Raw genomic sequence first — 26210 nt, forward strand, 5'->3', positions numbered from 1 at the left:
GCCGGGCGCCGCCGAGCGCTCCGCAAAGGCGGCCGTTCCCGCTTCGTGCGGGGGGGAACCGAGGCGCGGGGAGGCGTGGCGTCCCGACGGATCCAGGCACGGCCTCCTCGTTCCGGCCTCCGCGGAGGCGTTTGCATGCAGAGCACTGGAGCGTCGCTTCCAGCGACGCGGACGGCGAGGCCGGGAGTCGGGACGCGGCGGCGGCGGGCCGGGCGGTCCCGTTTAAAGACGCCTGTGACGCCGGGTGCTTCGGCGCCGTCCCACAGCAGGCCTCGCTAAACGTGAATTAAGACATGCCGGCTCCGCTATTGCTCCGCTGTCGTGTTTCGCGGTGGCGAAACACGGAGCGACACGGAGAAAGCCTTTCGCTAGCGGCGAAATCGGAAGAAGGTGGGAGAGCGGCTATTTAGCGATCATTTACTAATATCGTTTTCACGATATTAGTTTTCACTTAAAGGCTTTTCGAGGTCGTTAAATAAATGTCACGGGAACTCCGCGAGGTGGCAAATAATTACCGCTGACGGGAGGGCTGAAATGAGTGCGAGCACTTGCAAAGAAAATATTTCGCAAAGGAAGCGCCGCTGCGATCTGCCCTGGGAGACGAAGCGAGGCGAAAGAGGGCAACTTTCTGTTTCATTCTGAATGGATGTTTTCCGCTCGCGTTGCTTTCTGGAAGCTCTCGCCAAACAAAACAGAACGAAACATGTCAGCAGAAATGCTTTCATCGAATAGTAATTCTGCTTGAAAATTTCGAGCAGATGGGAAAAAAAAAAAGGGGGGGGGTTATTTTGCCTCAGTTTCCCCTTCGGCCGATCGCTGACAGCAACAGCCGCCTCTCTCGGCTCCGACCGCGCTCTCAGCCCGGAGCGGGCCGTGCAAGCGCGGCGACTTCTACGAGCGATGCCGACGGCCTGGCGAGGTTTTACCAAACACGGAGGTTTTTTCCGCCTGGCTATGTCCTGGCTGTGACCCAGGCGTGCTGCTAATCCAGAGAGGAAAGGGAAGCGTGCCCCCAAACGCCCCGTGCTGGGCCAGGACCCCCCCGAGCTCCGGGTCCTGCCGGCCGCTGGGATTTCCGAGCGAGGGAGCAGCGTCGGGGAAGGTGGAGCGAGGAGGAGAGCTATCGCGTTGATCAAAGACACCGAAGGTCTTCGCCGGGGAGGATGAAAATGTGCCAAGAAGGAGAAGCGCCGGGCCTAGGAGCCGGGATCGCTCACATGGGGAGAAGAGGAACGTGGCCGCGGATCCCCTGGAACGAAGCAAAAACAGGAAAACGCACAGACGTGCCTAGAAAGTCGTAAAAACAAAGTGTAGGTTAAATACACGCAGGGTCGCCTTCTCCCTTCGCAGGTTAGGAAAGGGCAGTCCCTGCCTCCGGAGCTCCCGGCAGACGCCACCGCTCCTGCTTTTTCCCGGGGAGAAAAGCAGAGGTGGATCAGGGGGCGGCAGAAGGGGCCGTCGGAGGTGCGGGGCCGAGCGGACGCAGGCAGCCCGCTCCGAAAGGACGGCCGCGGGGGCGACGCCACCGCCGGCACCGCAGAGCCCTGCGTCGGTCCTTTCCCCAGCGCGGCCCGCGCTGCCTGGCTAATGGGAAAAAAGCAAAGCTTTGATGGGATGGAAGGAAATTCCGTATTTGGATATATTCTCTGCTCGGGTCGGCCGCAGCTAATATAAATCGGGGCGCTCGGAAGATCGGGAAGGGTGTGGAGAACTTAAACTTGACCCCTGGCCGCCGTTTCCTTAACCTTTATGTTAAATTAACTTTCCTGTTGTTCCATATCGCGGCGTTACATCTCCTTTTTCCTGGAACGGCCTCTTTGTTCCCCTTAATGGTTTTTTTGTTCCCCTTAAAAGCTTTTGAAGCGGATAGATAAGCAAGGGAAACCTGTAATCACCTTTGCGGAGCTTCAGCTCAGCGGTGGCGCCCGAAAACAACGGGGAAAGCAAAGCCGATTCTCCAGCGGGCCGGATTTTCCAGCTAGCGGAGATCCTGGCAGAGGAGGGACCGTGGGGCGCTGCCTGGGAAGCACCGTGCCCCGGTGGGGGCAGCGGGTGCCCCGGGCCTATATATATAAAAATAAAAATTATATATAAATATATATATTATTATTATTTATATTTATACTATATTTATATTATATATAAATTATTATTAATTTATATAAATATAAATTTAAAAAGGATGTGGGACATGTGCGCTATCCACCGGGTAATACGTGGTGTGATATAAAATAGGGAAATTAAACGCAGATCTGTTCCTTGTGTACAAACATACAGAAATAATGAGGGAAAAAAAAGGGTTCCTGCCCCCCCCGCCTCGCCACGCCTCTCGCCACGCCCCCGCCGCCTTGGCCACGCCCTCATGCCACGCCCCCTCCCGCCCAGCCGCCTCGGAGCCCCGCCCCGCCCCGAAGTCCTCCAGAGTATAAGAGGGGGAGGCTAGAGCGGCGTGCGCGCGTAAAGAGCGGAAGTACGCGTTGCCGTGAGACGGAAGTGGCGTGCAGGCGCGGTCGCCGCTGGAGAGGAGGCGGTTTCGGCCGGAGCGGCGGCGGCGGCGGCGGGGCGCCGTGGGGGGAAGATGCCCGTAGCGGTGATGGCAGAGAACTCCTTCAGCTTCAAGAAGCTCCTGGAGCAGTGCGAGACGCAGGAGCTCGAGGTACCGCCGGAGCGGAGGCCCTATGGGGGGGGCGCCGTGCATGCACAGGGCGCCGCGGCCGCGGCGGGGGGGGCCGGGCCCGGGGCTGCGGCAGCTCCGCGGCCGGGGGCGCCTCGCCGAGGCCGGCGGGGCTGCGGGGCTTGGGAGCGCGAGCTCACGAGTCCGGGTGCCGCCGTGTCGGCTGCTGAGTGTCATTGCTAGGTCGTATCCTAGAACCGCGCTCGAGCAGGCTTCCAGCGCTTCCTTTGGTTTTCTAAATGCGAGCGTTGTGCGCCCCGAGGCAGAGGTTTGAAGGAAGGGGGGAAATGAGAGTTTCTCTCCGTTTCCTCTATTCTTTAGTGTTTCTGGCTTTAAATCTTGTTGCCCTAGCAACTGAAGGCAGAGAGGTGATCCAGTACCTGTTTGCTTGTCACAGTTGACCTTGAAGTTGTGCAGTCTGGTGTTACCAAGCAGAGCAGTTTTATGCTGCAAAACATTTCCTTTAAATGGAAGGAGCTGCTACTTATGGATCTTCATCATGGTGCTTTAACTGAGGAAAAACTTTAGCCTCCATTTTCTGTTTCTCTGCTGGACCCAAGGTACCACTCACACTCCCAGCATGATGCTGCAGCTTCTTGATGTGCCCAGCATCCTGTAGAGTTGGATTATAGAGTCGGGACTGACTGCTGTGCTGCAAACATGAGTTATACCACTAGCTCCAGTGACGGGGAGACACTGTTTGGACTCGATTTTTTAATAGCTTTGTGTGCCTTTTTGGACCCTGCAGAGTGGAGAGGGGGTTGTATCAGCCCAGCACACTGAGTTTGGAGTAGCAGGAATGGAGTCCAGAAGGCTTTAGCTTTGCTTTTGCGGCTCTCTGAGACAGTTTGACGTCCCTCCCTGACTTCCTCGCTCCAGAGTGTCTTTTTGGATCTCAGTGGATCCCTGGGAGCTGTTATAAAGCACTTGAACCTAAGTTGTGTTATGCTCAAGGCTTCTGTTGTGTCTGTCAGCAGAGCCTCCCGGAGTAAATGACAACAGATGCACTCATCCTTCCTGCCTTTTTTCGCTTAGGAGTGAGCTAGCTCTGTTTCTGCTTCCTTCAGCAAGGCTGCAGGTGAATGGGGTGTTCTGACTGTTTGGGTGGTTCCATCTGCTCCCGCTAGTCCTCTGGCAGAAAAACTGGTGAATTTTCTTTGGTTTGCCACAGAGAAACACCAGAGGTGGATTTGCACAGTTCAAGCAGGTGGTATTAATTGACCTGGCTTTGTTTTTACCAGAAGTAATCTAGGGAACATTTGCTGAAAATGTTATATTTGTAGGTTGGTGAAAAGTCCTGGAAAAAGGGTGAGAAGAATAGTTGTGGATGATATCAATGACACAGCTAATCACCTGCTTTTGGCTTAGATGAGCCTATAAATCTCACACATAATTAAATCAAATAGCTGTATAATTGGTTTCCTGTGAATGCTTGCTGCATTCTATGATAAATTGCTGAAAGCTTATTGGAAATCTTTTCAGCTTTTAAATAATTATAGACTTTTAACATTTTATAACTCTATTATAATTCTTTTTTGCTACTTGTATGATTTGGGAGGCCTGCTGAAGTGTGGCAAGTGTCAGAGCTCAGTCTGGATTGTTTTAGGAAGGGCAATTCAAGTGAGCAAAAAAATTTTACTCTTGTGGAGTGCTCTGAAATGAACTGGAGTCAAGTTCAGCTCAAGACAGCTAAAATCATGAGTGCCTAGATACATCTGGTAGTGAGGAGCTGTAAGTGAGTTAATCACTTTCCTGAGCATGAGCTAGAACATTAGTATAATGAAAGATACTGTTTTATTTTACTTGTGCAGAAAACTTAATTAAGCTTTCTAAGGAAAACTTCTGGCTTGTGCAAGTTACTCTTCATCTTAAGATGCAACTGTATTAATGTAATATCGCAATTCTGACAATTTGTCTGTGGCCATTATCCGATGTGGAAAACAGCAAATGTCTTGTGTTCTTTTTTCATTAGACACTTGATACTTTGATTAGAGACTTGATGTATTTCTTAAGATGCCTTGCTTTTAAAATATGTAACCAAATTATTTGTACTTGCTTTTAAGGCCCCCGGAGGAATTGCAACGCCCCTTGTTTATGGCCAACTTCTAGCTTTATACTTGTTGCATAATGACATGTAAGTGGCTTTTATGAATATTTAACTTCAGATGCTGAACAATTTGTTGCTATTGGGCTGATCACTAGAGTTCTGGCAGCTCTAGGTCCGTCTGTGTGACTAACAAAGTGCACGTAGGCAATATTGTGTAAAAATGAACTTGGGTAGAAACCAACTGTAAGTCTCTCTCTCTCCCCTTTTTATGTCAGGATAAGTATCCTCCTTTTTTGCTCTTGCCTATGCTTTCTAAGCCTAGGGAAACAGACTTTAGGAAGGAGGCTATTGAAGCAGTGAAATTGGCTTTTGTGGAAAGCGTTGAATGCTTCCATGTTTTGCTTTGTAACTTTTTAAGACTGCATTTGTTTCGAGTATGACTGCGTGCTGCTGTTTGTCACTAAAGGTGCTGTGGGATAACTTTAAACTTTCAGTGTTAAACATGAGGGACACTGGTGGTTTAAATGAGCTAAATTACCATCTCTGAGTGGAGTTGTAATCCTTTAAATTTGGTCTGGTGGATTATTACCGTGTCCCTGGGTGAACTTGATTCTTTCCTTTAAAAACTATTGAGAACGTTGATTAGTTATTGAGGCAGGGTAAACGATGCTGCCATGTTTGATTATAAGGCCAAAGCAAGCATTGGTGTTGGGGTTCTAAGATCTGAGTGTTTCCTTGCACTGTAGGTCTATGTTGCATGGCAAGCTCCACCGAGTGCTGGTGTTAGGTTTAATACAGATAACCTGGGTTGAAATGAAGCTTGATCTAGAGTTGTATGTTTGTGCTTTAATTAAAAGCAGCGAGTCTCATTCTCTGTTTTGCATTTTAAGTTTTACTGAGAATTTCTAAACATTTTCATTTTAGATTTCTGCAGCTGTGCTACGGAGATTGACTAAATCATTTTAATGTGTGTCTGAGAATCTATAAGGCATGGGAGGGAGCTTGGCCTGGAGGAGTATGCACAAAGTAGTTTAAATGACTACTGATGCTATAAAATGTAATTTTTACATGTGTTCATGAAATATGCAGCTGCTCTGAAACAATAAAACTGTAAAATTAACTTTTGTGAAATGTTGTTAAGGACTGTAACAATAGAAACATGAAAAACACTTATTGAACTGGTATTATGGGAGGCAGTTAAAGATCTATTTGTTTGCTATGGCAGCCATGTCTATTTGAAAATAACTTAGTTTTTTCTACTTTATTAGACATAGAAGGAAGATTTTTTTAAAGCACCTGGCATGTGTAGCTCCAAATTAGTTATTATAGCATCTGAACAAACCTTTTGAAGGCTCTTTGCAGCAAGCATTTGGTTACCGAGAAATACTTTATTTTTTTTTTTTTTAGGAATAATGCACGATATCTTTGGAAAAGAATCCCTCCTGCTATTAAATCTGTGAGTACTTGGTAAAATGCCATTTGAATGATACAAAAACTATTTCTCATAAGCTTGCAAATGATTTTTTTTTTTTTTCCCCCCCCCCAAGGATTGTGGTTGGTCAGTAGCTTTGGGCTCGGTGCTGCGCTATAAACCGCTTGCCCAGCAGATGGCACGCTGGTCTTTCTGACTAAGATATGTTTGATGCAGTCGGTGTTAGCTCTTTTCCTTCCCAAATAATCTGGTAAAATAGAATACAGTAAATCAGTGAAGCTCTTACTGGAAAGCCTCATGATAGTGTAGTTGGCTGAAGGGAGAAAATGGCTCTATTTGAAATTTCTGTCCCTGAGATAGGGCTACATTCCAGTCTAATATCAAATGAAGGTGCAAAATAGCCAGTGCGGTGGAAAGAAACTTCAGATAAGTTACAACTTGAAATTAATTGACTTTTTAAGGCACTTTGTTTTGCATTGCTGAGTCCATGGTATGGTTTTGAGTTACTTCTTATTTGGATCAAAGGTGCATTTTGGATTTAAGATAATGTTACCAGAAACGCTTCCAGACCTAACTGTTTTTAGGCTTTTTTTTAGTTTGAGATTTATCTGAAGAGACAGTTGAGGAGGAGGCCAGATGTTCTGCACGGGAACAAAAATACTCTGTAGTAAGACATCTCGGGGCCAAGGTGAGATAGCTCAGGATGAGTTTTCTTTCAAGCAAAAAGTAAATAGGTCAGCTGAGTCAGTAGTCCACTGGACCAAATTTTATTTGGGCTGCATCAGCAACCTGCTACACTTGTTGCACAGCAGTATTCTGTGAATAAGCAACCTTTTTCTTAGGTGTAGCTTGCATTTCATGTGGAGCCTCGTTCTTGGCAGGGGAAACATGTACGCTGATATTCTGTGGGTTATTCGGGAGGGAGTGGTGTGTAGTATTTTGTGCATGCGTGTCAACGAACCTTCTGCTAATCAAGTCAATGATTAGTATAAGTCTTAACTTCTTTTGGGCCTGGAACGGAATTGGCTGTCCTCACAACTGAAAATACTGCTTCATTAAGACTGGTGTTTGGTTGCTGTTCTCGTACCGTCATTTGGTCAGCTAGTCCCTAGAACAACGTGCAGCAAAGCAGAACGAGCTCTTAAAACTAGCAGCAGCAGAACAGTTACAGCGCGAGTGTGGCACGTCACTGAACGAGACACGTTGCCAAGCGTTCTGGTATTTCAAGCTGGAAGCTCTCTTCGCTGTGCAAATAGCCGCTGTGCTACGAGGCGTAAAGCCTCCGCTTTGCGAGACGCTTGCCCATCAGTAGGAAGCGAGCTGTGCCTGTCTTTTTGCAACGCCAGCACGCAGCCTGAGTGCCCGTTGTCCTCTGTGACTGTTGTAGCTGGGGTGCCAGCCTGCGTTGGCGCAGCTGCCACGCGAGCAGACTTCCCTTAAACTCCGCTTATGTGGGTGATAAGTTCTGGCAGAAGGGTGGAACAGGGAGCTTGCAGCGCTGATAGCTGCTAGAGCAAGATTTCCCAGAGCTTGTCTGTTCATCTTTACAGGTACTGTGCTACCTGCTTGCAGCGGGGGAGAGGAGGGGGAGTAGAAATGGGTTTCTACAGAATAGTCCCGGGAAAGAACACACAATTCTGGATTAACTGCTTGTTTTTTCCACTATAGGCAAATGCTGAACTCGGTGCAGTTTGGTCAGTAGGCCAAAGAATCTGGCAGAGGGACTTCCCAGGAATCTATACGACAATCGCGGCGCATCAGTGGTCCGAGACTATTCAACCCATCATGGAAGCGCTTAGAGGTACAAGCTGAACCCCTGTAGCTAGCATGGGGTTGTGTGTTGCCCGAAGTTATTTCTGCGTGCTCTGGAGAAACTGCTGCTTGGTATTAAGGATAAAAGTCACCAGGAAGATTGTTGCCAAGTCTTGCAGGTTTTTCCTGAAGGATTTTAGGTATCGAATGTAAATAAAAGCTCATTACAAGAATTAGCAAGAATAAACTGAAAAGCTTTTAGTAGTGCATATGTGATTGCATATCCTTTCGTATTGTAATTTTATGTCTAATATATTTGATTCTGTAATACCAAAATAGATTATTGTTATCCAATTTTTAAACGGGAGTCGAGGGAATTTGGTTTGGCATTTCCAAAAGTTGTATCAATTACTGAAGTCTAATTCTTTCAGTTTGACTTTAGACTAGTTTTTGTAGTTAGCGTGTAACAGTAACATGCAAATAAAATCTTTTCACTACTAGAGGGCGCTGGAGACTGCAGAAAAAAGCCTTATAAGCTATCTTGCAATAACAATAAATTCTGTATAGCTTGGTTTAAGAAAAAAACTGATTTGCAGATGCTCTGGTGTCAAAGCAGCCGTGGTGAAAAAAGGCATGAATAGTCGCTGTGAACTACAATTGCTTTTTTTCATTAATTCTTATGGTTCTGAACGGCTGCAGAAGTACAAGCTTTTTTCAGGATCTTACTCGAGTGGAGAGTGCTGTCAAAGCAGTGTTTCCCAAGTTGTGGTTTACGTATTGGCGGTAGTACCAAGCTGCTGCAAACTGTGCTTGGAAGCCAACCGCTGCCTCGGAGCGGGGGGTCGTCCTGGCGTAGAGCAAGCTGTTGTCTCTGGCTGTGACAGTTAAACGAATTGTGGGGAGGGGGGGGAACTCCTGGTCTAAAGTGTTAACTTTAAGGTCAGTAGCGGCTTTTCAAACTGATTTTTGTGCTGTTTAAACTGGAAACGTTTTCTCAGGCTTCTTCCTAGTTATAGAGATCATGCTACTGTGTGTTTACAGTGTTTTTCTTCTTAGATGCAACTAGGAGACGAGCCTTTGGACTGGTTTCTCAGGCATATACCTCAATAGTTGCAGACGATTTTGCAGCCTTTGTTGGGCTTCCTGTAGAAGAAGCTGTGAAAGGTATTTTGCATTTCTTCATTGAGTAATTATTTTTCTACAGGTTGAGATGAAAGGTGTAGCTGTGAGTGATCGTAAAAAGAAACATATACAAATTCTGAGACTATTATGAAGAGAAATGATGGGGCAGTGAATAGAGATAAATGGCTTAATTTTGGATGAGTGTTGGATTTGATTATTTGCCAATACTTACCACTGTGTATAATCTCTTTCTATATGTAAAAGTGTTAAGAAATTCAGCAATGAGAAAAGTAAAGATTTGTTTGAATTGGTCTTACATGCTATTACTTCCATGAGCTTCATTATTTAACTGAATGTATAAATGCTTATAAGAAAAACCTTCTGAAGTTGTGGCATATAGGCAGTGTACTGAGATACTTTTCTACTGGTCTTAATATACATCTTTATTTTGCATTTCTAGCAAACGTGTAAGAGATCAGTTTGTTCTTACAAATGTAAAAAATGCCTTTCCAGGTGTATTGGAACAGGGCTGGCAAGCAGACTCTTCAACTCGTATGGTAATGCCTAAAAAGCCTGGTAGGTGGAGCTGTTATTTCATGATAAATTGAATTTGGCATTTTCTAATAATTGTGTTAGTTTAATCAAAATTATACTTAATACTTTTTTAGTTACTCTTATGCATAGTTATGCAGCTGTTAAACATGGAATGCTTATGAAATGTGAGAAATACAAATTTTAATTTGGTGTTACAAGCATTATGGATTAAACCAAATCCCCATATTAACATTTTAAACAAAAGCAGACAGGATATGTTATAACTTCTGCTGCTCCTCCTCTGCTGCTGGCTCTGATTCAGTGGAACAGAAGTTGGATGACCTCAAATGACATATCTGAATTTAATAAAGATGAGTAAAAAGTGCCATTTTGAACCTGCGAACTTTTTCAGGAGAAGTTGAATTTCTGAGTAGGGATCTAGGGGATCTTTCTGTGTTCTGCAGAGCTTAAGTTGTTGATATAATTTCCTTTGCTTTTTAAAATTCATTTTACTGAATCTTTTTTTAATTGTCATGGGGGTGATAAAAGAATCTGTTCCTGCAAAGTTCAGCCTGGAAAGTGCAATATCTATGGCTTTTTTTGAGGTAAAAAGGAAAATGTTAAGCAGTGAAGGCAGAAATGAAATGACCGTCCTTAAATTCCACAGTAAAGCTCTGGAAGGAGGAGCCAGGCTATCCTTCATCCAGAAGTGCAATATCTATTAGGCTAGAAAAAAAAATCTATTGTTTGTGTGGGCAGACCTCTTAGGTTTTCAGAGCCCAGAACATCATATTAAACATGCTCCAGGCAAGGTGCTGAAATTCATTTCTCAGGGGTGTGTTACCAACTGAAGGTCTGAGCTTTTGCTGCTGATCAGCTTTTTCATAAACCGGTTGCAAAATATGCTGTGCTTACAAGTACTTAGCGCTAATTACATTTATTTATTTTCCAAAAGTGGATGGAAGAACTATCACTGAAACAAATGAAGGAGGCAGGAGGTCTTTTTTTATTCTGAAGCTGCATGTCTGACTTTCTAAGCCTTCAGTTTTCCTTGCTTGTTTTAACTATGAAGCAAAGCATGGCTTGAGCAGGCTTAATTTTAAATAGCTTGTTAGTTCTGGTGTGGTGTATATAAATGTTTAAAACTGGTCCACTGGGCTAATTTCTATTGTATTTTTTCTTCAGGTGTACAGGAAGCTTGCTTTAACAGATTTATTCCTTCATCAGGTATTTCCTGTTTATATATAAATCTACTCGCATGCATCTGAACCTTGCATGACTCAAATATAAACAAAACTTTACCAACACTACAAAGTAAGAAGTGGGGCCTAGAGAAATAGGTCATTCCCCCCGGCACAAAAAAAGCCTTGGTCAGGTGCTACTTAAAACTTGCTTCTTCCTCAGTCGTCTTTTTCCCCACAGATACGAATCTGCCCAAGAGTCCCAGGTTCTTAGGTGGAGTGGGGAGCAGGTCCCAAAGCAGGGGCAGGCAGTCTCTGGAAACAAAAAGGTTTTTGGCTAAAACATCTGTCTTGGAGGCAAATTTTTCACAAAGCAACTCTGAGTAGGTTTCATTGCTTTTGTGTGATGTTGAATTTCTGAAGTTTTCCCTGTAAAAGAAAGCAATCTTCTGCTTTGCCCACTCTTCCTCAGAGCTCAGCCATAGGTTAAGCTGTAATATTTTCTCATGCTGACACTCAAAACTCTGTAGACTTCAGGTGTCAGAGTAAGATGGCGACAGTAGCTCTGAATTGGTGGTTTGCAGTGTCTAATACAGTTGCCAAGAGTGTCTTGCATCCACACGAGCCTTAATTCCTTCCAAGCTGTTTTGAAGAGCCAGGGTTTTGCTTTTTGAAACCATTCTTCTAATTGTCAGCTTTCTCCTATCTTTCATGTTCTTGGAGTGCATTTAGTTTAACTAGATTAGCTAATCCTGGATATTAAAGCCTGTCCTCTTTCCAGGAAGAGTGGAAAAAAAACATAATTTTCCTCCTATTTTTTTGTTTCTGATTTTAGTTCCCGATTTACCTCCCTGTTATGATAGTCACTTGTCTCACAACCTGTCCTTCAGGTCTCAGGTTAGCCGTCATTCATATAAGGCTCTGCACATACACTGCTTTCTCCTGCAACCCCTGCAGTGTGTTCTGCTGTGTTTTGTTAGTCAGATAACCTGGTAGATATATTTATTTTCAGTGTGGGAACTTTATGGGAAGGCACAACAGAAGAGCTCCAGGAGCTTTTTTTGTTGAGTTGAGAAGCTATCAGTATTCATTATTTACAAGTGCTCCTTGTAATACAGACCCCATCTCTTCCAGTATAAGACTGGTAAATAGTCTGATGCTTTTATTTTTTTCACTACTGTTTCGATGGGTGGTGTTAGAGACTGATTTGCTTTCTTAATTTCATTCATGTTACGTGTTTGTTTTCTTTGTAGAACCTGCTCCGGTCCCACCAATTCCAAATGAACAACAGTTGGCCAGATTGACTGACTATGTGGCTTTTCTTGAAAACTGAATACCCTGCTCCTGTGTTCAGAACAACTTGGGAATCCTGTGTACTGACAGTTCTAGAAATCTGAGACTTATTTTATTTCTGTTAAATGTTGCAGCATCCCCTATTGAAATGTGTAAAGTATACAGTGTATATTATCCCAGTTTTTGTTTTGCCAAAGCCAAGCTAGCAGTTGAAACAATCCTTTGACTCCTGTAATATTTATTCAGTAGGTACACAGCAGTATTACTTGGTAAGTTTTTTTTATTGACTCGTAGCCAAGAGAGGCAGGACTTTTTTCAAGTGTGTTACAAATGCAGAAGGAAAAATTCAGTACTGAAGCGGGTTAACTGTGTTGAGGGATTTGTGCTAGTGGATTACATGCTTCTATTGCAAGTACTGCAGTGCTTATCACAGATCGGTTGCATCTTGAACTTAAATGCCAGGAGGGGAAGACTGCCCTACCTGTATTTGTAGAGAGAAAGCATTGTGATGAAACAACTTAAATAAGAAACCAATTTACAGTAACTTTTTTGCAAGTCTTTTTGTGGCATTTTGATAATTTTCTTGCTTGTTTTTTCTAGATTGTTAAATCTCCCTCCTTGTTTTGATTGACGTGAGAAAAAATTTCTTGTCAGGCATATTTTTTGCAGCACGACATTGTATGTGGGGCATCTAAAGGATAAGTTTTGAAGCCATTTCGGAAAAGCAAATGTTCACTTTGAGGAAGCATTTTTATTATTGGAAGGCTTTATTTTTGAGTGATTGCATGTTGGACAGCAGATAGTTTGCTTGGTAACCTTACCCCTTTTTAAAGGCTGTCATGTCATGGTTCTCTTCAGTGCTCTGGGCCGGGGTCTACTGGAAGCAGCTCTTGTCCGTCTTGACTTTCTGGATTGCCTCTGCAGTCGTTGGGAAGGAATTTAAAAATTAGAGTAGGTGTCCCTGAGTAGAGGCCAAGCAGGATGAAGATATTTTATGCCGCAATGTCCATTTGAGGAGTAAATTTCCTATATCACAGCACTGCTGTAATAATCTTTGAGTTCAGAGAGGACTTCAGAAGCAGAAGGAAGATGACTTATATTCCCAGACTTCTTTTGGTAAAAAGACTCTGGGAAAATAGTGGCATTTTAAAGGGCAGTGCTTGCCTTCGCTGGCCTCTCCCCCTTCACTTTGCTTTTCAACACGATATTCGGTGGCTTGTCGTTGAAGATGTCGGGCGTGCTGTCTGTTGCGATGGTTTTTCCGGTGTGCACTACCTACTGTACATTCTCTCGCTGGGGGATGTGTTAGTGAGGAGGAAGTCTAAACTGTGCACTGCTGCTTTGAAAGCTCCCTTTATATGTAAGCGTTTACTGAAAATGATTATTTATTTGAAACCCACCTAGTCTTGGACTTCTAAATATGATGCAAATTCATCTTCAGTGATATTAAAGAACACGTTTACACTGACCTTGTGTACTTGATTTTTAATTTTCCTCAGAGTACGGTTGTTCCAGTTTGGCTAGTTTCTTAATGGATTCTCTTACTGGTCTAATTTGGGCTGGTTAAATATTAGTGCGCTACCGTATGCCTAGAGAGGTATTTAAAGCAGCTGCATGTGCAGAGAATGTATGAGTTGTGTTTAAAAAAAGTTGGTATCATTCAGGAGTTTTGTAGGTTATTGAAAGGCATAAAGTATTTGAACTAAGGACGTTTCCCCTTTCTGCGTATGTGTTATGCAAGTCTCGTGGGTTCTCACAGCACACACGAGCAGCCCTGCTTGCAACAATGAAGATTAGACTGGGTTAAAGGATAACCACTTCCACTTAAATGGCGTTAGGAGAGGAACAATGCGGACATCGGTATTCTGTGACTCAAATACTGTAGCTTGGGCCTTGTTATCTGTCCAATTTCAGCAGATTCATCGTTTTGAGACACTATCTGGTCCACTGCAAAAATTCAGCTGGCTTTTAGCTTTGGCTACTGCTTTCTCATATCTTGCCCTGAATTCTGTTTCTAGCTGTCCCATTCTGTTTCTTGTCTTGAATCTAAGCTACTCCAGGTTTTTTTCATCCTCGTTGTTCTTTGTGTGGTTTCAGGTTCACAAATATCCTTTTCTGAGCTGGGGTGCTTGTTACTGCTCTTACTGGTTGTGCAGTGGATGTAGCATGGCTTGGCACAGTGGCAGAAGGTTTTCTGTTTTCTTGATCCATCCTAGCGCTGGCTCTGTTCTAACAGCTCTTGAGCACAACCTTTTTCTCAGAGTGCTAGAGACAATGATTTCCATATCTCTCCTCAGCAGCTGATTAATGTGCATCATTACGTCTCTATAATCAGGAATTTTTTCCTCCCTGGTTAGTGCTATGCATCCATGGATAACAACTGCATAGTGAAACAGCAGATGAAATTTGGTGTTTTAAGGTACTTCTACTGGTCTCTGCAATAAGACTTGCTTTTCACCTCTTGAATAGCTGTAATCTTTAAATTATTGCCTTGCTAACCTAAATAACTTGATGAATTTTGAACATAACACATGTTATGGTAACTTATGGTAGCCTCCTCCATTATGAAAACTTTCTGCTACTAACCCTTTTTTGCCTTAGCCAGTCAGTCAGTCAGTCACTGATGTATGGAAAGACCTTCCATTTTAGTCTATTAGCTTGTACAGTTTTGAAAAAATCTGTTTTATATGAAGTAGACCACTTAATCCACACTTCCTCAAAAATACTTTTCTATGTAATTTTAGTATTTCTTCTCTTTACTAATGAAAACTTGTTCCCCTGTATAGATATTTGACAACCCTGTCTTGGTTTCAAGGTTTTAAATGGGCAGGTGAGGAGTAGGTTGAGTTTTTAGATTTGGTAAAGCAGTTAGAGGTATTAAATTTTGGAGAAGCAGGGATTTTGGAGCTGACTGGAATGCTGTGCTTTGTCTGAAAAAGGTGAATGGGACAACTTGCTGTACTGATGTTAATTTGAAGTACACCTGGAACAGGTCTTAATCTATTGCCCATGATACTGTTTAGTACAAATGGTTTTATAGAAAATACTGCTGCTAAGCCTGTCATGAAACCTTTAACCGACTTGTTTGACCTCTTATTGAGCTCTTAAAGTCAAGTTTCTAAATTTTTCTCAACGTGCTCTTAAAATTAGTGAGCCATTTTATCACGCAGCTGACTTCATCAGTTGGTTCACAGTGTAACTATAAATAGGAAATTGTAATCTAGTGTGGACAGTGGACAGTTTGTTGTAGCTCCCTGTGGAGACTGTGATGCACTGTCCTGATTGATTTGGTTTGTGGACTTCACTGTGGCATAGATGACTCAAAATGGAAATGAGGGCCACCTCAAAGTACTATGAAATGATGGGCTTCTATTTTAAAATACTGGATCAAAAAGTTTGGTGTTACAGTAGATAACTAAGGGAATTCACAATTTGATTTAATGATTGAAGATAAATGTAGCCTTTCAATATTAGCAAGGGGTCGGTAGGTAGAAAGAAGGATGTTACTGTGTAGCATAGCGTCTAATAAAAGATTAAATTGACTAAACCATTCTCTGAATACTAGGAGAGAAATCTGTCCATAGAGCTGCTGTTTACCTAGAAAGCAAGGAATAACATGAGTTTGATAGCAAAGGCAGATGAGTTTGCTTCACTTAGAGGCAGTGAGTAGTCTTAACGCAGGAACTATTTTTGGACTTGCTCTAACTCAACTTATGGTCTTGAATCAGTGAGTATAGTTGAATACTATGGAAAAATGTAAGCAAAATCTTGTGACATGTGGCATTCTAAGTTTTTGTTTTAAAAAAAAAAAAAGACCCTTTCTCTTCTGGCTTGAGAGACTATCTTGTGTTAAAACATTGCAGTCCCAAAAGGGTCAGCTTCTGCTCAATGGAAATATTAGTCCATTTGTTGGAAATAAATGAACTGTGTTCAAGCATTCCAGTTTAGTCTTCCACTGCTTTGGCAAGTCTAGCATAGCTTTGTGCTTCCTTGTCCAGAGTAGAGCCCTGTCTCAGTAAACAGCTTATGTATATTAATTCCAAAAATGAGATCTTTTGCCATTTGTCTTACCTGGACTGCTTTGACCTTATGCTTCAGCTCAGCAATGAGGAGGAAGTGCTTTGGCCATATTTGCTTTTAAATTGAAGTGGGAAATGTGTGTGTTGGAGTTGTTCCAAACAGTCTTTCGTCCTCAGTGCTGGAACTCAGGAGTGGGAGGACCTTTGGATTAAGAAACTATTAAGAATTCAATTGGGAAACAGATTCTTGATGGACTTGGGGGAAAAAAATTCCATTTGAATTTAGTGTTTTCTACTTTCATCTGCACCCCACATGTAATTCAGTATTGATTTCTTCACATCACATTAACCTCTCCTGCATAGGTCAGCAGTGGTCACTTAACCTCCAGTTCTGGTCTCTCCTGAATATGCTGTCTTCAGTTCAGAGGTAGGTATATATATATATATATGTATATGGCTTATGGAGGCAGAACAGAAGAGTGTGCCTCCCTGCTGAAGAGCCTCATGGAAGCCTTCCCTGGACTTAACAAAGCTCAGCAGATTCTCCAGGATCTAATCAGAGTGCACTTGCAGGAAAAAGTCTTATGTGGGCATTGCACAGGAATGGCGCTGACCTGGCTGTAGTCTGCCCAGGGTGTTTTGGTTGCTGCTGCGGATACCCCATTTAGCTGAGTCTTCTGTGTTTTGTAGTTTGAATTGGTTCTGTAAGCCAGTGAAGGTTTTTCAGCATTGCTCACCTACACCATATGTGCACTTACACTGCTACAGCTTCTGAGCGTTGGAGAAGCTTTTTTAAGAATGGAAAGGGTGTCTGCTCAGCCTGGTGCTAATTATTCCTCAGGCAATGTGAAAGGGTTAATTGTGGTCCAAGTTTATTCAGGAGATTGGTCACTGTAACAGTCCAGGCCCAAGATGTATACCACTGTGCTTTGGGGATCTCATTAGCTTCTTTCTTCTCACTGTAAATCTCTTCCAGGGGACCTCTCAAATGAATGCTGATGATTATTCAAGTTATTTATGAAAACTCTGCCTAGGCAAGGAGAGAGCTAATATGGAAATGTTATCATTGAGTCTATATTTCAGCTGCTTGAGGTGCATGTGCAGTAAGATGTCATGTAAGTAGGGGGAAATCTGGAAAAATACCTTGGGTGGGTAGTTTGTTCTGCCCGTGTCCTAACCTGCTGGAGTTGGCTGGGCCATCCTGCATGCAACATGTTGGTATTTTCCCTCTGACCCAGGAAGGGCTCTGTCTGGGCTGCTTTGGCCCTTCAGGTTCAATAGCCACAGGCAATCCGAAGCCTCTTGCTGCCTGGAGTCTGGCTCCCAAGATTGAGAGAAGCTGTTCCGAAGCCTTTGTAAGGGGTCGGAAAATACTTATAATGCATGTTTGGTAATGTCCAAGAGTGACTAAAATATAAAAGCAAAAAGGGGCTTGCAGGAGTTTACTTGGAGTGGGCATAGCCTTGTGAAGACTAGGGCTTGTAAGACACTAAGTCCACAGCAAAACCTTCCTGTTCAGGTCCCAGTTGACCTCACTGATCTGTTCCAGTTTACTTCCTTAAATGCTCATTTTTTAATATGCAGTCTCCTGGAACTTTTTCTTAATGCAGTTAATGACTGGCAAGCTTCTTGCAGTCCATTTATGAAAGCTAAAATCAAAATCTGTTTGTTACAGTTCAGAGTATTTGTCTGTGTCAGAAATGATGGAAACTAAAAGCAAACAGATGTTCTACCGAGATGCCTCAAACTGCCTAAATGTTGAGGTAATAGTCTACTGTACTTTGACACCAGCTATCTTAAATCTGAGAAATGCTACTCAGTGCTGCTGCTGGGCCTTGTGGTTTTATGTTGGAGGTGGTGCACTGGGAAATGGTGTGAGTTGCCATTAGCCACCTTGCCTCTTCATCATTCCAGTGCTCTGAGGTTTTGTAGTTCCTTTAACTTGCACTGAGCACCTGCAGTCTGTGGTTAGCTGGAGACCCTTCCTTTAAAACAAAACAAAACAAAAAAAGCCCCCCCCAAACCCTTCCCTTTGCCAAGTGTTAAACAGCTCTCAAACAAAATAGGGTTTTGCAGTCAACTGCCAATGGACCATGACAGCAAGTGAACAGCAAGGCAAATTACTCATTTGTGATGGGAATCAAACTCAAATATTTTAGATTCTCAGATCATACCAATTGGCCTGGGAAATCTCTGTTCAAGAGCAATTTTTGCCACTTTATCTACCTGTGTTGAATGATAGAAAGGAATGAGTGTTCCTGGCTTGACATCTGTAGGACAGATATTAAATGCTAGGTTCTTTACTCTCCCAGCAAAGAACTCCATGTAGGATGCTAGGGCTGTGTGGCCCAACTCAGTGTAAATGAAGTGAGAGAACATGTTAAGCATTAGTGATCAGGATGCTTACAGTGGATTCTGAAGCATTACAGCAAACGTGGATATCTTCAGCTCTTGCATGTGTTCTGAGACTGACTAAAGGTACAAGTTTGGGAAGAAGTGAAGATTTCAGCAGTAGGAACTCAATTTCTTCTGTGTGAGTCTTCAGTTATGCTAAGAAGTGATAGAATGAACAGTGCTGAATTAACAGTGCTGAACCATGACTAGTATCTCACTTTGTGTATTGTAACAGCCCATCAAAGCTGAGACTGGTGTAAAAGCATGTGATGAGAGTCCATCTGAGGTGAAAGGACTTGTAGATCACTGACTGAGAACAGGACTTGGCCTCTGATTCATAAGGTAGGGCACACTCCTGCATAGATATTCTAGGTCTGACAGATGTTTGAGGTATGAAATGTGTTTTATTGTCTTGTCTTTTCTGTGTGAACTTGAGCCTTCTCTGACTGGGGTAAAACATACCATCTCTGGCAGTGCTCTTTATTTTTAAGCTTCACAAACTCAGAGTGGGAATATGACACACATGCTTTCCCAGGCTAATTGGGATCTGTTTTTATACTTTGAGTGTATGAAACTTGTGAGGCTTAATGAAGTAGCATGCACAGTGAATGTCTAATGACATAACTTAAGCGTACAGCTAACAAAGGAAAGCATATTTAGTTCAAACATTTTATTCAAACTTATGCATATGATATTGTATTTTTAGCCTGTCAGTACAGTGCAGCTAGGAAAATGGACTATTCGGCTTACCTTCTCTTTAAGAGCTAATACTTGGAAACAACTGGTAACCTTTGGTATTTAATACTGGAAGCAAGGACACATAGTTGCACTTTGCATGTAAGGAATGTATTTTTTAAAGTAGTTAACTGGATAAATATTAACTGCTCCTAGATATTTAATGCTTAGTGCTTTTTGTATGGTAAATCATAATGGCAGATGGGTTCATGTTGCACCTACTTGTGCCACTAACCTTAGCTGACACTTGAAAGTACACTACACCTCTGTGCAAGCATAGGTTTTTACAATGTTCTGAATAAGGCAAGGACTCACTGTAGAAAAATGGTGAAGGCTTATCAAATTGAAGTCCAGCAGCCCTCATCTGGTGCATCAGCAATGCTTGATCTTTTAGAGCTGGCTCTCAGGACTTAGCTGGCTCAAATCTGCTGGAATTTTCTATTTATTCAGTCTTTTAGACCTGTTCTAAGCCTGTGCTAAACTTTGGGAGCTGGGAAAACACTGGGGATAGACCTTTCTCCTGTGGAAAAAATGATCATGGTGCAGAAGAGCACCTGCTTGAGACTAACATGATCCACACAAAGGACATTGTTAATGTTCGCTCTACCTCTGCAAAGGCTAGGGGACAAGGAACAAGGACAAAACTTGCAAGTGCTTCTACACCAAAGTGAAAAATGCACAGTAACTGGACTGCTGGACATCAGGCAACCTCCCTGACATAACATGCTGGGATAACCAAGGCACTGTTGCTAGACTGAAAGCTGGAGTATGTACAGTTGGGATAACAAAGTATCACCGTATAAAAATACTGGCTGTGTTTTGGGATGGAATTTGCTATGGAATCACTGTGGTTGCATTTTTATTACTAGGATATTTGGGTTGTACCCTGGCCCAGATCAGCCTGGTAAGAGTGATTGGGACAGGTCGTAGTAGTGGGATATTTCAGCTACCTCATATAGACAGACCCCGATGCCTCACTGGGGCAAGATGTAGAGAGAATTTGAATGCAATGGTGATGCTGCCTAAAACAATGAGTGTTAGATGAGACTCTTGATTTGTTTTTGAGTGCTGCTCAGAACCTAGCTCAAGAAATGCTAGCTAGAGAACTGCTCTATTATAGCTATCACAATATAATTAGGTTTGACAGTGTGGTAGGACAGCAGACCAAATAAATTCTCTGTATGGAAATTCCCTTTGGGGAAAGGGAGCTATGTAAAATGAGAGGCAACTAGTCTACAACCAAAAACTGCAAAAGGAACAGTCAGAAGGCAAGATGCCTACACACAACCTGTAGACTTAAAGCTTCTGCCTTTTAAGCCCAAGTAAAACTTGCCTCACTGCAAGCAGAAGTGTAACACCCCTGCAGCGGCTTGATGGGAAAGCTGAGGTATTGTGGAGAAAAGACTGGCACTTAAAAAGCAGAAAGCTTGTGCAAACAGGGAGAAAAGAAAAGCCTGTAAAACATGGAAGATCAAATGTAAATAGGAAGTGAAAAAACAGTCAAAGAATGTCTTTTGAAGACTGATGGAACACAGTTCTTTAAATGTAATGCAAGTGGAATATCACTGACGGAATTGGTAGGACTGCTCTGTGATAAGGGGAAAAATGTCAGGAAAAACTCCATGACTTTGTATCAGTCTTTGCTGCTGAAGACATTGCACAAATCCCACCCTCTATATGTTCTTTGCGACAGGTAACTCAGAATAGCTAAATCAATTGGCAGGAAATATACAGGAAATATTAGACCCCATATACAAGCTAAATATCAGGAAGCTGCCAAAACCATGGTATTTGAGTGTCCTGAAGGAACTGGAAATTTGTAGGCAAATGGTGTCTACACTCCTATTAGAAGCAGCTGCTGTGCTGGAGGCCTGGTCCCTAGGGTGATCCTGGGAACTACAAACTGTCAGACATCTTTCTAGGGATAAAAGTCAGTAGTAAAGATGACAGACACTGAACACATGGATGAACACAGTCTGTTTGGAAAGAACTGTTATGGCTTCAGTAAAGAATCTTGTCTCATCTGCTGGTGCTCTGTGTCATTAGGCACAAAGATAAAAGGGAGCTAGTGGGATGTAATAGATACGGATTTTCAGAAAGCCTCTGACAGGATCCTGTACCAAAAATTAAGAAAATAACGTAGCTATGGGATCAGAGGAAAGATCCTTTATTGGCCTGAAAGCTAGTTAAAGGCTAGAAAGCAAAGGGTAAGGCTTACTGGCTGCTCTTGCAGAGGAGAATCAGCATTGGGTCACCAAGGATCAGTGCTGGGACCAGTGTATTCACTGTCACAGTTTGCAGATGGTGTTAAGCTCTTTCAAGCAGTCAGATGCAGCGTTGATGACAAGGAAATCTGAAAGACTCTCTGAAAATCAAGTGGGTGGGCAAAGAGGTAGCAGATGAGTTTTGGTGCAATGTAGGAAAAGGTAGGATAGCACGCTTAGGGAAAAATAGTCTACACTGTTTACATGATCCTGAATTTGACACTGGCATTTACAGGTGAGGAAGGAGATTTTAGAGTTGTCATCAACAGTTCTCCAGAACCATCATCAATGTGCAGCAGTGAAAAAAGCCAACAAAGTGCTGAGCATCATCAGTGAGGGTATTGAGAATAAGATAGTGTCATTTTCCTGTTATGCAAGACTTCAGTGCACTCGCACAAAAGTATGCTTGAGTAATGAGTGCCATTCTGACCTCCACTTTTCAAGAATGAGAGCAGAGTTAGAGAAGGTACAGAAAAAGATCCCTAAAATGGTGAAAGGGATGGAGCAGCTGCCTTCCAAGGAGAGACTGAAAATGCTGGGACTCACCAGTGTAGAGAGAAGGTGTAGAGGAGATGTGACAGAAGCTTATCAAATCTTGAGGGCGGTGGATAAGCTGAATGCAAATTTGGCAAATCCCATAATTTTAGAGGAGGGGGCACTAACAGAAACAAATAAGACAGTGGTGTAAAGCAAATGAAGGAGCTTTTGTACACAGCACATAGTGAACTTCTGGAACTTGTTAACGCAAGAGGAAATAGGGACTGTATCTGCATACCCACAAAGGGATTACACAAATTCATGGAAAACGCCCATAAAAAGATACTAAAAAGAGCAGGGAAGGATGTGCCCTCTAACATCCCTAATATAGGGATACTGGAGGAGTCTGAGGGGAAAGGACCACAGAGAATAGCTAGGTTTAAACACTGTCTCCCGTTGCCATTGTGCTAAACAGGCTAATGGGCTAGACCAACCTTTGGTCTGACACTGTGGCATTTCGTGTGCTCTTATTGAGCCCCTTCCTCCCAGGTTGCACGCTCATTTTCCATCTGTTGCTGTCCCCCAAGCACTGTTTGGTGTTGTACTTGGCTGACTTGCAAGGGCCCGTGACTTTTTCAGGACAATTGTGAAAGAACTGGTATTGAAATATGAGTTGTGAACTTCTAATGTTCCTCAGGAATACTGGACATAATGAGGTGCCTGCACATATTCTGACAGGTCTGAGAACCGCCCTTGTTTTTAAGCAGAATTGGGATTATTTACTAGGTTTTAGACAAAAAGCATCTTGCCATATGCCCAAGTAGTCAATGGATGAAAAACTTAGATTAGAACATTCAGATTCAAAGGGGGCAAATCCTCCCTGATCTGTGAGGTACATATTAACTCAGCATTTTGTTTTCCTCCCATGGCCCTCACATGTTCGTGGGCCTTGAACATCTGGTGAGTAAAGTTCAGGATTAGTGAATGTTCCCATGAGGTCCTGAACAGCAAGTTCTACTTTTCATGTTAAAATACTAGCAGATTACCAAAAAATGTCTAATTGTAAGGGAAGGTCCTTATTTTTATTAACAGTTTAGATTCATGCTGAAGAACTTGCCTTAGTTTAGATTTCCAAACCAGTCTCATTAATGCACGCTATTGTGTCTAACTCCAAGTAAAATTAGTGTGTGAGAACCTTTTGTATGCTACTTTGGATGCTTGGAGAGGAAAATTAAGGTCAAAGAGAATTGCTTGGATAATGTCCAAAGGTTCGGAGCATCTCTGTTAACTTCTAATGTTGGAAAAGTCTCTTTATGACCACAGGAGAGTCACTTAACCTTTTTACACACTAGTTCTCTGGCTGTGTGTCAGGAATGGCCAGTTCCTCCTTGCTCTTGCTTTTTCCCACTCCTCTTTGTACCATATGTCTCCTAGGAATGGGCCATCTTATAATTTGCGTGTACAATGACTAGCATGATCTAATTGACTCCTTGAGTGCTTATAGTACAGTTAACATTTACAAAAAGTGAGGAAGCATGTGGGAGTGGAATTGGAAGTGGTAAGAGGTTTGCCTGATATTCCAGAGTTTGATTTCCCCCTGTCCCCCCCACCCCACCCCCCTGCTGCTCAGTGATTCATCCAAACCATGTGTTGTGTGTTGAGTTGTTACTTGATTTTGCAATAGCTGATTTCCATGGACAGCCTTCTGAAATGCTTATCACCTGAAGGGGTTATCTAGACTCTTATCTAGACTCATTCTTTCAGGCTTTTGCTTGCTTGCCCAGTCTCAGCTGGCTTAAGGATTTAACAGAGCACAGCTGAGCTGTTAATTGATTATGATGAGGTTTCTTTGGATGCTGGAGGTGAGTGCACCTTTGGGAAGAGAAAAGAGAAAGGTTTTACTTTGTTAATGAACAAAGGTGAGCTTGGAGACTGCACTAAGGATGACTGGAGAGCTGTGTAGGTGAGGCATAGACTGCCAGCTAGTTGATGGTCTGAGACTGTCTGAAGTTGGATGAGATGGAGAGGTGATTTTGTGCTCTTTCGGAACTTGGAGGAAGATTCACTCCTCATTCAATTAGAACAGGATTTGCCTTAATGCCTTCAGGCATGTGCCAGAAAAACTGCTAAGGCCACTAGCAGTACTAGAAGTGAAAGTTTTAGGACTGTGACTTGAAGAATAAGTCTTGGAGGGTTATTAACATCAATAAACCTGTCTGCAGGAGCTTTTTTGCTCTGTTTGTTAGATGTGCAGCTATATCCTTGCTGCCTAGAAATGGAGTCACATTAACCTCTTATGATTACTGGATGGTTAATTTTCCCTAAAGCTAAGGTCATAGTGGCATTTGGCTATCTTGAGATAAATGTATCGTCACCAGAATATATCCTAGCCAGCACCTTGATCCAGGCTTGGAGAGGATGACAGTAAAATGGATATGTCCAGAGTAACTGTATGTGGAACACCCTGGCGTTGAAGCTGGTTGCGACAGTAATGGCAGCTTGCTAGTGTGAGTACCTGAGTAGTTTGAAGGAAGTCTCTGATCTAGGGAGGAAGATTTGTTTTACTGATCTCCGGTAGGTGAAAGGCCTAGGCTGAAAGTTGATTCAGTTGAAGGCAGCTGCAGTGGCTTTTTGAACAGCTTTGGTCATGCAGCATGGAAGGAATATCTGCATGGTTGCGTGGGTTTTTTTGTAGTTCGGGATTTTGTTGGTTTGTAGTTTTGTGGGGATTTTTTAGCAGTGTCAATTCTCAGCCAGGGAAGAAGAAAGGAAAGGTGTAATCCATTGGCCAGTGAAACATCGTTATACCAGAGACAGAGGATGAATGTTTTTTGCCAAATGCTTAATTCAGCTTGAGGTGGTTTTGTAAAACTAAGTGAACTTTCATCTCTTGAGAGCCATTTCTTTCTTAATAGAATTTTGGTTTGAAGAAACCCAGTCTATAAACCAGATACTGCCAAGTTTTGCCTGATTTTTGAATTAAAATAATGCAAAACAACTAGCTCTTCCCATCTCTGACCTATGCAAGTGCCATAACTCAGCCAAAGCTTTCAAAACTCAGCAAACTTCATAACCTGAATTTGCAAATCTGAAAGACAGATGGTCTTTGGCATTTGTTGCAAAAGACTGCAAAAGCTCAAGCTCTTCTTGGCTGAGAAATAAAAGCTGGTAGGGTTACACTTGCTGTCATCTTTTCAAATTGTCCTTTGATAGGGTCGGAGCCCATGACCACAAAGCCTGGAGAAACGAAGGAACTCAACATGCTTCTAGTAGCCTGTGAGCCCATATGACCTGCAAATAAATCCATGGGCCCCAGAGACAGGAGTGACAAGTGGTGTTCCCAACACCTTTGAGTGCTCTCTTAAGGCTTCACCAATTGCCTGTTTTTTTGTTAAGTTGCGAGAACGTGCTGTTTCCTCCTCACAAAAAGACTAGCTGTGGAGTGGTTAACCACCTGCCTTGACGGGTCGCTCCCAGATGACTTTGTAGTGTCTGTCTATGTGCACAGAGCAAACGGATATAGAGTTGCGGATTACTGCTCTCCCGTGTCTTTCTGAGGCAAGTACCCCTTGCACAGAAGGTTTACCCTTCCTTCATTTGTGGGAAGTTGCAGGCCTATGCCAACTAAGTGTATAAATAATGTCAGTTGGACTGCTGCTCTTTCAAAGGAGCTTCAGGCTTTCTCTTGAATCCATATCCCCTATAAAAGCATTTGCTTGAACTTGCAGAGTATGTATATGGAAAGCTCACGGTGGTGGTGGGTTATTTTAAGCTATGATGAGACCAAGTGTAAACAGCATGCTGTAACAGAGCGAAGCAAAGCATGGCTTGCAAAGTTTGTTTATTACCACCAGCTTCATTTTCTGAGGATTGAGAGCTGGAGGGTGGGGAAAGCAGAGAGCAGTGGAACAAAGTTCAGCTTCTCTGCAGTTGGTGAGCTGCAATGCAAATGCTCGTGATGGGATCACAAGGTCCTGTCTCCCTGAGCGTGATGAGGATGCCTTTGTATGTTTTCACTGGGAGGTGACAGAGTAGAGAAGAACTTGGACAGCAGCACTCCTCCTGTTGGAGGGTGCCTGGTAACCTGAAGATGCAAGATACCTGCAGCCTCACTAAGTTTGGTCTAGTTAATTCATGAGTAAAATAGCTTTTATATTAAAAAAAAAAAAAAAGTCGGTCTTGAATATTTAGCTGAGGATGAGATCAGTGAATGTCTACTGAGAACTTATTTTAGCAGTAGAGCTGATACTGCCTGCCATTCTGTAGACAAGTTGTAGTGCAGCCAG

General features: G+C 43.0%; 1 protein-coding gene across 1 annotated transcript; it reads left to right on the forward strand.

Moving 5' to 3' along the window:
• Positions 1 to 2506: 2506 nt before the first annotated feature.
• On the forward strand, positions 2507 to 13503 carry COPS8 (COP9 signalosome subunit 8). Its single transcript, XM_067298704.1, has 8 exons — positions 2507 to 2656; positions 4738 to 4808; positions 6129 to 6177; positions 7822 to 7954; positions 8962 to 9069; positions 9541 to 9603; positions 10747 to 10788; positions 11996 to 13503. The coding sequence occupies exons 1-8, from the start codon at positions 2579 to 2581 to the stop codon at positions 12073 to 12075; spliced, it is 624 nt and encodes a 207-aa protein (XP_067154805.1). The 5' UTR covers positions 2507 to 2578; the 3' UTR covers positions 12076 to 13503.
• The last annotated feature ends 12707 nt before the right edge of the window (positions 13504 to 26210 follow it).

The sequence above is a fragment of the Apteryx mantelli genome, chromosome 6 (genome assembly GCF_036417845.1).
Source record: "Apteryx mantelli isolate bAptMan1 chromosome 6, bAptMan1.hap1, whole genome shotgun sequence".
In the NCBI taxonomy this organism is placed as follows: domain Eukaryota; kingdom Metazoa; phylum Chordata; class Aves; order Apterygiformes; family Apterygidae; genus Apteryx; species Apteryx mantelli.